The sequence below is a fragment of the Bidens hawaiensis genome, unplaced genomic scaffold, assembly GCF_021521415.1.
Source record: "Bidens hawaiensis isolate Kalapana, Puna unplaced genomic scaffold, B.hawaiensis_p1.1 tig00019660_1, whole genome shotgun sequence".
In the NCBI taxonomy this organism is placed as follows: domain Eukaryota; kingdom Viridiplantae; phylum Streptophyta; class Magnoliopsida; order Asterales; family Asteraceae; genus Bidens; species Bidens hawaiensis.
Window position 1 is genome coordinate 89,964 of NW_027492982.1, and position 10,969 is coordinate 100,932.

The window sequence follows — 10,969 nt, forward strand, 5'->3', positions numbered from 1 at the left end:
ATGGTTATTCATACACCCTTTTTGGTTATTCACACACCTTCTTAACACACACCATATCTATATATACACCCTATAAAGAGGGTATGAATAACATATCCCATTTTAAAACATATCAACACAATTATCTAAAAGTAAATATAAAAACATCAGACAACTTATTAACACATATAAAAAAAATCAATAGCAAAAATAATCAAGACGTTTTCAGAGATAATCTTTTATCTTCTACGAAAGAGAGAACGTTTATAGTTATCTCATATTTCCCAGACCTTACTTTTACCAATAAAATCTTAACCTTAACGAATACGTTTGTTTGTTTGATATAAAAATAACAGTAATATACATAAAAAGAATGTCCTAGAAACAGATTTGTTAAAATGGAAAAGAAAAAAAAGGTTGAGTGAAAGTTATATTCCTAATTATCCTTTATAAAAAAAAGGAAATAAAATAAAAATTCCAGGTCAGATAATTTGTAATTATGGAATTGGGCCAAATAATCTTATCACTCATTCATGTTTCACACACTGTGACGTGGGAATATACCATACGCATATACAGGCGTGTATATATGTATGTACAGATCACAATCACAATCACAATCACTGCAGAAGCTTCTTGTTGGTTGGAAAGAGAGTGGATTTAGGGATCCTCAATTGGGTTTGAATCTATTCCAAGTGTGATCAAGGTAAACCCTTTGTTTTATTGTTTGAATCTTGGATATGGTTTGATTAATAATGTGAATTGAATGAATTGAACAATGTGGGTTTGATTAACGGCAATTGGGTTATTGGATCGTTGTCTGTAATTGATGATTTTGATGTGTTTTAGTTAGATCTGGTGAATTATTGAGTTGATTATTATGTTACAGTCTTATGTTCAATTGGATTGATCTGTTTTGGGTTTAATTATCTGATTACAATTGAGAAAATAAGAGTCAGTGAACCGTTTTTAGCTAGCTTTTTCTCTCTTTTAGTAATGTACCATAAGTAGGGGTTCAAACGAGTCAAGTTGCGCGTGAGATAGTTGAGATCGGCTGGTTAAAAGCTCGATCTGACCAGGGGTCGAGCATTAAAATAGGCTTGTTTAATAAACAAGTCCAAGCTTTGCTTTTTGAGTTTGAGCCGGCTCACGAGCATAAACTAGTCTGTTCTTTATATAAATTTTGTTAGTTATATTAAATATAAAATATTATGATAATTGTTATTATATATAAATTTATGAAAAAAATAAGTAGAGAATATATATTATGTTATATGTAAAATATATAACTAAAATTTACACAAAATTATGTAGAAATATAAGTAAACTATTTAATAAATAACAAACGAGTCGAGCCCGAGCAAGCTCGAGCACTAGAAATAAGGCTTGAGCTTGAAAAACTACTCACGAGCAGCACTCGGCTCGGCTCGTGTACACTCCTACTAGCCAGTAGCCAGTTAAGGTACTCATCAATCATCTGGCTCTTGATTCAGCTCTTCATCTTCCATAATTATCGTTTATCAATAAGCAATGTGATAATACCGAATTTCATTTCTGCAGTGGTTTGTACAGCCTGCTTAGGAACCAACACTATGATATTCTTGTTTTGCAGTGTTGTCTATTAACAGCTGTCTAATTTGAGTGTCTAAAAACTTGATACATGACTGCAAAATTGTTCAAAGGTTCTATATTCTAATTTGCATCTGTGTTATAGTTAAAAATGGTAATGAATAAGATAAATAAAAAGTAAATGTTTCTTTCCATGTAATTGCATTCAGGCAATTGCGTATCTGGAATTTGATTATGTATCCACTATCCAGCAAGGCTATCTTGTTCATGTGGCAATACTTGTTGGGAAGTTCGATTGTTTCGTATTAACTCCGGCCTTAACTCTTCAATATTTCCTACCTAATTCATTCATGAATGATTTTCAAATCCTTATCATCTTCTTGAAATGCAATGTACGCGTGTCGAATTTGATAGACACCTGTCAATCGAAGCACCGTCATTTTTCAAATTCAGATTTATATAGCGTTGTTTTCATAGTGCAATATATGTTCTTCATCTGTCTCTTAGTTATCACTTTATATTGAAGGTATTTGAATCTCTTTCATATATATTCATATATTGCTTTCTTGTGTTTATCTACAGCAAAAGCTTACAATATGAAGGCACTTATTCTTGTTGGTGGATTTGGAACTCGGTTGAGACCATTAACTCTCAGCGTTCCAAAACCACTCGTTGATTTTGGCAACAAACCCATGATCCTTCACCAGGTACATAATCATATTCTGGAAATCTAACCTTGTATTAAAGAAATTATTAAACCAATCTCGTATGCATATGATCTGTTCAGATTGAGGCTCTTAAGGCTATAGGAGTTACAGAAGTGGTCCTTGCTATCAATTATCAGCCAGAGGTAATAAAGTTCAAACCTTTTGTTCTTTCTTTTAAACACAACAGAATTTGATAATCTTATGTTTTATGCAGGTTATGCTTAACTTTTTGAAAGATTTTGAGACCAAACTCGGTATTAAAATCTCATGTTCACAAGAGACTGAGCCACTCGGAACTGCAGGGCCCCTGGCCTTAGCTAGAGACAAGCTAATAGACGATTCTGGTGAACCGTTTTTTGTTCTCAACAGTGATGTCATCAGTGAATATCCCCTGAAGCAGATGATTGCATTCCACAAATCCCATGGTGGTGAAGCTTCTATAATGGTGACCAAGGTAAATTTGAGTTAAGTTTGTAATCAGTTTTGGATGTTATTCTAATTAAGTTATACATGTATAGGTGGATGAGCCTTCGAAATATGGTGTGGTGGTTATGGAAGAGTCAACCGGTCAAGTCGAAAAATTTGTTGAGAAACCGAAAGTGTTTGTTGGTAACAAGATTAACGCTGGGATTTATCTGTTAAACCCATCTGTTCTTGACCGAATCGAACTGAAACCGACTTCAATCGAAAAAGAAACGTTCCCGAAAATCGCGTCCGAGAAATTATTATATGCAATGGTTTTACCCGGGTTCTGGATGGACATTGGTCAACCCAAGGATTACATCACGGGTTTAAGGCTGTACCTCGACTCGTTAAGAAGGAATGACTCGTCTAAATTGGCTACCGGGTCCCACATTGTGGGCAACGTTTTGGTTCACGAAAGTGCAAAGATTGGTGACGGGTGTTTGATTGGGCCCGATGTTGCAATCGGGCCGGGCTGCGTTGTGGAGTCGGGTGTCAGGCTGTCAAGGTGTACCGTGATGCGTGGGGTTCGGATCAAGAAACACGCGTGCATATCAAGTAGTATTATTGGCTGGCATTCGACTGTCGGCCAGTGGGCCCGGGTTGAGAATATGACAATTCTTGGAGAAGATGTGCACGTGTGTGACGAGGTTTACAGTAACGGTGGTGTGGTGCTGCCACATAAGGAGATCAAAGCTAGTATCTTGAAGCCAGAGATAGTGATGTGAAGAACTGAAGATTGTGTCAATACATAGTTTCTATAATGTGTTTTTATTTATGTTTCTTTTATATGTTTTTTTTTCAGTTTTGTTCTGTAAGGTGTAAAAGACCTCATTAGACATTATAAGATGTGTTATGTCTGGTGTGTCGGTAAATTTAAATATTCGTTAATTCAGTAACAAAGAAGTTTTATACTTTTACACTCAACAAAACAATATTTACAATCAAAATCAAATAGTAGCCAACAGCCAAAACATTACATAAGAAGAAACAGCAAGAAGAAACCATGCAACAAAAGCTAAAACGACGGATACTTGAAACGTGTTACATGACAATGTGATTAGTGATCTAGTACATATATCTGTGTCTTTCATGAACACAACCATGACTCCAGCCGACGAGCAAGCAGCTGCAAGTGATAGAATTGCGGTCACCTGTTTACATATTACATCAATATCAAATTCCAGATTTTGAAATTCATTTTCTAGCAACAGTTTATATCAAAGTACTAACCCAGTCACCGATCAAAAGGAGGCTTAAGACGATGTGATTATGTAGGTCTTTCTTTAACCTTAGAGCATGAATATCAAGACAAGCTAGCCCAAAACTTCACAATACTTGAAGTCCCATTGCTGCAATCAAAAAGCTAAAACCAACCACAATTACTTCATATTATTATTACAAAATCCTATAACTGATATTAATATCTTGATGTTTTAAGCAAAAGCAATTACACAAAACAAGAACACAATCATACTCAAAATAATAACAGAAAAAGAGAGAGATAAACCAGAAGGAAGTAGCAGTGGAGAAGCCAGAAGCAGAAGACATGACAGCAAGTGAAGCAGCAGCAAATAAACACTGACCGGTCCTCAACACGAGCCCACTGACCTTCCGCGGACTACCAAACAACGATTTCATCTCTATCTATATGTTTGGATAATTGACTACTTGAAGAATGAAAGTTGGATGTTGCTACATGTTATGTATGATTGATTGGTATTTGTTACAACATTCCAAAGAACATGCAAAAACAATTGTTCCTGTTTGATTAATCAAAGTGGAAGATGACTAAACTAAAAACATGACGTTTTATTAATTTTTTAAGAGTTTAGAGACAACAGGTTTGGACCATCACCAACTTTACATAAACTTTTGACTTTTTAGCAGTCTCTTGCAAAACATTCAATTTTGTGACCATTGGTTTGTGGTTTAGGTTAGTTTGACCTTTTCTAAAAACTCCTGCGCCTTTTAAAAACAGACAGAGACCTGTAACTTGTTACTCAAGTTTTTAAAAACCGTACCGATAATTTAAGACGCAGTTTTTCATAGGTCTGTCCAAATAACTCGGGTTTCGAAGCTCGATCAAAAAAAGCTTGCTCGGAATTGGTTTGGTTTGTAAACAACCTGAGCCAAGCTGAGCTCGAACCAAGGTTTACTCGTTAGCTCGTTTGTTGACTCACTCGTCTACTCACTTTATTTAAGTCAAAACTTTTAACATTTTACAGCTCAAATAAATTGCATTTAATCTTTTAAAGCCAACTCATCTTCTAATTATCTAGTTTACTTTGCATCAAGACCAGTGGCGTAGCTTTAAATTTTTTCCTACGGGTTCGGAAAATTTTGAGGGACAGACGACCAATTGTTTATCACTTAGATTTAGGTTTTCTACGGGTTCAATGTTGAAATTTCTACAGGTGTGATGTCAAAATACACTAATATATAACACTAAAACAAAAACGAACGACCGATTGTTATCATTTATATTTGGGTTTTCTACGGGTTCGATGTTGAAATTTCTACGGGTGTGACGTCAAAATACACTAATATATAACACTAAAACAAAAACGGACGACAGATTGTTATCATTTATATTTGGGTTTCTATAGGTTCGATGTTGAAATTTTTATAGGTGAGATGTCAAAATACACTAATATATAACACTAAAACAAAAAATTGTACGGGTTCGGCCGAACCCGTTCCCCTAAAGCTGCCTACGCCCCGGATCAAGACCTTTTCGTAACAGTCTAGCCAAGCTGAAATCAAACAAAGCGATTTCGTCTAAACAAGTGAAACTGAGTTAGCTTGATTAAAAACTGAGTCGGTCTCTAGCTCAAGTTTTCAACCCAGTTTAAAACCTGAGCCGAGCAAAGTTGAGTCGAAATGAAATTTAAGGCAAGCTTAAGTTGGCTCGCCTTGGCTTGACCCGTGAACGACCCTACTTGGTTGGCCCACAATTTACTAGATACATTTTTCTTAACTAACATGATCACTATTTTACTTGCAAGTTTGAATCCTAGAAGTCAAAACTAAGAACAAGAATGGTACCAGGACAGAATATGGTATTACTGCTTCTAATTAAGTTCTAACACGAATAGCTAAAAAGCAATTAGACCGATACTAAACACCACCTTCTTCCCTCCCCAATCATAACAAATCACCCACCCATCCGGTCCGTTTAAGTCACGGACACATTTAATATACCAATACAACATTCGATAACGCAACAACAAGACCACCACTCATTACTTAAGCTTCGTGAGTCAGGTCACGATGAGTATACACAATGCCTTTATCATTATCCACCACTTGTCCACTTCCTCTAGCAATCCTAAAATTAAAATATAACGTTACATATTTACATCACTTCAGTTATTGTATTTAATTCTAGCAAATAGACAAAAGGTTAAAATATGAACAATAATATACCAGCGCGTTGTAAGCAATCCTTCAACACCTACCGGCCCACGAGCATGGATCCTGCTAGTACTTATACCAACCTGTTGAGTCAACCAAACATTAGTATGTATGTATGTATGTATTATTAACTAATAGGGGTGTAAACGAGCCAAGCCGCTCGTGACTACTCGAGATTAGCTCACTAAAAGCTTGAACTGAGCCGAGCTTAAACCAGCTCGATCTTAAAAATAAGCATGCTTACTAAACGAGCCCGGGCTTCACTTATCCAGCTCAAGCTGGCTCGCGAGCCTAAACAAGCCTATTACTTATACAATTTTTATTTATTAAATATATGTTTGAATGATAATAATAATAATAATAATAATAATAATAATAATAATAATAATTATTATTATTATATAAAACTATGACAAATATATAATATATATTATGTTGTATATAAAAATTATGATATAAATATATACATATAAAAGGAATAAAAATGTATATAAATTAGATAGTAATAATAAACAAGCCAAGCCCGAGCTCAAGCTTAAAAAAATTTGTTTAATAAAAAGCCCTGGCTTCACGTATCGAGCTAAAACTAGCTCACGAGCCAATACAAGCCTATTATTTATATGATTTTATTTAATATATTATATATGTGTTTGTATAAAAACTATTATATATATTTATAATAATTAAAAATGTTTATAAATTAATTAATATGTAAACAGCAAACGAGCTGAGCTCGAGCTTTGAAAACTACTCACTAACCAAGCTCAGTCTTTAGAGAAAGAACTAGAGCTCTTGTAAGTCAATCGAGATGAGCTCGAGCCTAGTCAAGCTTGAGCTCAGATTGGCTAATTTTAACCCCTAGACTGATAGGGTGTGATACCAGAAGAAATGTAATTACTTACCTCTGCACCAAGACCAAAGCGAAACCCGTCACTAAATCTTGTGCTTGCATTGTGAAGTACAGCAGCACTACAAAATAAAACCAAGCAGATGATTAAATTATGCATTATTAAAAGTTTGGTCAATATTATTATCCAGAAAACAAGAACCTGTCAACTTGACGAAGAAAGACGTCTGCAACTTCCCGATCTTGTGTTACAATACAATCAGTGTGCGCACTGCAAGTAAAATTAGTCATTACACATCACAACAATAATAGAATAATAATTACTATAACATATAAATAAATAGTTTTGAATAAAAAAGATATATTACCTTCCATGCTTGTGTATATGATCAATTGCAGCATGCACATCATCCACAATTTCAATGGTGCACGCCAGTGAACTGTACTCATGATGAAACGAAGGTGCGGTTGGAAGTTTAAGCAACGAGCTAGCGCGCGGACCACCGTTTATGCTAACACCTTTAGTTTGAAGCTCAATAAGAAGCTCATTAACACCACCATTATCCAACAGATCCTTATGGACAAGAAGCGTTTCCTGGTTTTAAAGAGAAAAATAGCTAAAAAACAAATATCATTAATAGGAGTGTGTACAATTTTCCAAAAAGAAAGATACCATTGCGTTACACGCGGCGGGATAATCTGTTTTTGCATCTGACACGATTTTCTTTGCCATTTCCATGTCAGCAGATTTGTCAACATAAACATGACAAACTCCATCTATAATGTTACAAAAGATTTACCACATCTTACTATATTTTATATTCCTATAAAAAGAAGTTTATAACATTTTTTCGTCTTACCAGCGTGACCTAGAACGGGAATTTTTGTTGAAGATTTGATTTGCGAGACGAGTTTATTGCTGCCTCTTGGAATCACGAGATCAATGACATCATCAAGCTGATGAAGATATACAATTGCATATTATTATTACCAATACTTAACGTAGAGGAGTGCTATTATAAATTTATAATACAACTTACCTTAAGCAATTCGGGAATCTCATCTCTAGATGTCACGAGTCCAATTAATCCTCCACCAACTGTTTCTGGTATGGCGGATGTAATAATCTATAGTGTCGGAAAAAATTAGCAAAATAAAAGGAAATATATTGATTAAATAATTTAAAAAAGGAGACCTTATGCAAGACTGCATTGGACCGTCTTGCTTCTTTTCCGCCTTTCAGTAAGAGCCCGTTCCCTGATCGTATTGCCAGTGACGCTATCTGTTCACATTGTAACAAAAATTAACACTTGCATATAATTGAAATATATAGTTGCAATTTGCAAGTGAAATGAATATTAAGATATTATTATACATATATACCTGAACTAGCGCATCTGGCCGAGACTCAAAGATAACAAGAAGGACGCCTAAAGGAGATGATGTCTTATCTAATATCAATCCATCTGCCAGCTGTATTAAACAGTAGTTATTAGAACAAAATAAACGAAATAAAAAAAGGAAAGCACGAAATGTCAATTCCTAACCTCCGTTTTCTTTAATACTTGTCCAATTGGTTCCTCCATATTTGCAAGCACACGCATAGCTTTTGCAAGATTAGATACCTATAAAAATATGCTGTGCGCGTTATGCAAAATAAATTAAAAAAAGGAAGATAATACAAGGCCAAAATGACTTTTACCTTCGCGGGCTTGAGAGCCAACCGAGAAATTAATGACATTTCATATCCCGCATCTCTAGCAGCTGCCAAGTCAGCTTCATTCTCATGCACAATCACTTTCACATTTGCTTCTAACGCATCCGCTACATCAAGTAAAATCTTACTTCTTTCTTTACCAGACATCGCCTGCATTAATCAAAACACGTCAATAACTAATCAAAACATATCATAAACACGCGCACAAACCAATTTATAATAATACCTGAAGCCTTCTAGAACTTTCTCGAGCATCAACCGCCATGTCACGCGAATTCAACTCTCCATTCGAGATCCACGTGTGCGCATCCTGATGAAACAACGTACCAATACGCTGGCCTTGTAGCACTTTCACAATATTATCCCCCGCAAACCCGCTTCCAAACATTTTAATAAAAAATTTAGTTATGAAAACAAAAAAATAGGATCATAATATCATAATAATGTCATGTCATATCATATGCATACCTGGTTATAATTACTGGAATACCCGCTTGTGAAGCATAAACCGCAGCTTTGACTTTAGCTGTCATTCCACCTCGTCCAAGCCTTGACTTATCACCAAAAGTAATTGTGTTCTCGAGTTTTTCCTTAATGTATGTATTGATCAACTTTGATTGTGGATCACTGGGAGGGCCACTGTAGAGACCGTCCACGTCACTTAATAAAACAAGAAGGTCGGCTTTTAACTCCAATGCTAAGAGAGCCGCCAAACTGTCGTTATCCCAGAAGATTCCGGAAGAATCCTACAATATACGTGTCGTTACAATAAAACATAAGTACACATTAATTATAATGAAACTTTTATATGGAAATGTTTATTAATGAAAACATACCTCATATGGAGCGCGACGAGTACTAACCGCATCGTTCTCATTAAATACGGGAATAACCTTATAAGACAATAACGAATCCACAGTTTCGGTGAGCTGTTGTCTAAACTCTGGACTTCTGAAGTCGTTATCAGTCACGAGAAGCTGAGCTGATGTCACATCCAGCTGCAAACACAATATTAAGCGTCTCATTAAAACAAAAGTTAAAGATGTCGTGACGTGAATTAAATCAAAATAAAGAAATAAATCGAACCTGACTGAACAATGTGTCGTAAAGTGCCATAAGACCGTTTTGTCCAACCGCTGCACACGCCTTTCCATCAAGCTCAACTTGCGGTTTTTGAAGATCCGCAAAGCTTCAAGACAATAAACATTTATTTATATTTTAAACCAGATAATATAGTTTATGTTGAAGTTACATCATGTAAATAATGAATAAACCTGCTGTGGACTAATTTTCGGTATCTAAGTCGCTGTCGACCAGCACCAACAGCACCTGATGAAACCAAGATAACTTCGAATCCTTGAGAATTTAGCGTTTGAAGCTGCATTTAGAATATAACATAAAGTACATAACTTAATAATAACAGAAATTCAAAACATTCTACAAAAAATCTTTTTTTAGAACGCGTTCTGCTAAAATATACCTGCTCACAGAGAGCTCCTAGTCGTCCAAGCGCGAGTCTTCCATCCTCCCGGGTGACGACAGCTGTCCCTACCTTTAAATAAAAGATTTTATCAGTTCATAAATCAATCAAATTTGGATAACAAGTAAATTATTCATAAATAATAATTTCCTAATTCATCAAGATATTCGGACAACCAGAAACCACAAGAAAAAGAAATTCATTGATTCTGCCATAAAAGATTAAGAATTGCATAAAAAGTAATATTATTTTTCAATCATCATCATCATCAAAAAAGCTACAAAAGCACTTGGTATAATATGATATTATAACATTTTATGTTAAATTTCACTATGTAACATAACTCATCAAAATTATAAAAACCCACAAGCAAACTATATAAATTCCCAAAGTTTAGATAGAATAGTGCACCGATTAATATACAGATGAATTACTCAATTAACAAAAACCCTTGCATGATTAATTACTCAATTATCAAAAACCACAAATCGATAAATGCAATATCAAATTGACACATCAGACAAATCGGGGATTAAAATTATTAATCATATGAATTTGAGAAATGAATTAATCAGACACAAGTGTCAATTGAAAAGGTGAAATTAAGAGTTAATTACCTTGATTACAATACGCTTGACATCTTTGAGAAACCGACGAGTTGGATCAATCGCAGCCATTGTGAAAGCAGAGGGAGATGAGGCTACACGTGACCGTAGGGTTTCAGTTTCAGTGTCTGCAAATTGTTATTTATGTGTGTGTGTGTGAGAGAGTATATATATATATATATATAT

At 35.0% G+C, this 10,969-nt stretch overlaps 2 protein-coding genes and 1 pseudogene across 2 annotated transcripts; 1 reads left to right on the plus strand and 2 right to left on the minus strand.

Moving 5' to 3' along the window:
- Window positions 1-588: 588 nt before the first annotated feature.
- On the plus strand, window positions 589-3,584 carry LOC143558813 (mannose-1-phosphate guanylyltransferase 1-like). Its single transcript, XM_077047569.1, has 5 exons — window positions 589-685; window positions 2,131-2,255; window positions 2,336-2,398; window positions 2,470-2,709; window positions 2,774-3,584. Exons 2-5 carry the CDS (start codon window positions 2,145-2,147, stop codon window positions 3,443-3,445), a joined length of 1,086 nt encoding a protein of 361 aa, XP_076903684.1. The 5' UTR covers window positions 589-685; window positions 2,131-2,144; the 3' UTR covers window positions 3,446-3,584.
- Window positions 3,585-3,637: 53 nt separating this feature from the next.
- On the minus strand, window positions 3,638-4,775 carry LOC143558814 (CASP-like protein 5B1; annotated as a pseudogene).
- Window positions 4,776-5,747: 972 nt separating this feature from the next.
- Window positions 5,748-10,969, minus strand: LOC143558815 (delta-1-pyrroline-5-carboxylate synthase-like). Its single transcript, XM_077047570.1, has 19 exons — window positions 10,796-10,969; window positions 10,179-10,250; window positions 9,973-10,076; window positions 9,785-9,887; window positions 9,535-9,696; window positions 9,167-9,444; window positions 8,925-9,075; window positions 8,684-8,848; window positions 8,529-8,606; window positions 8,365-8,454; window positions 8,177-8,263; window positions 8,022-8,108; window positions 7,842-7,938; window positions 7,655-7,758; window positions 7,350-7,576; window positions 7,184-7,252; window positions 7,037-7,103; window positions 6,147-6,217; window positions 5,748-6,048 (listed from the first exon to the last, which is right to left on the minus strand). Exons 1-19 carry the CDS (start codon window positions 10,853-10,855, stop codon window positions 5,967-5,969), a joined length of 2,154 nt encoding a protein of 717 aa, XP_076903685.1. The 5' UTR covers window positions 10,856-10,969; the 3' UTR covers window positions 5,748-5,966.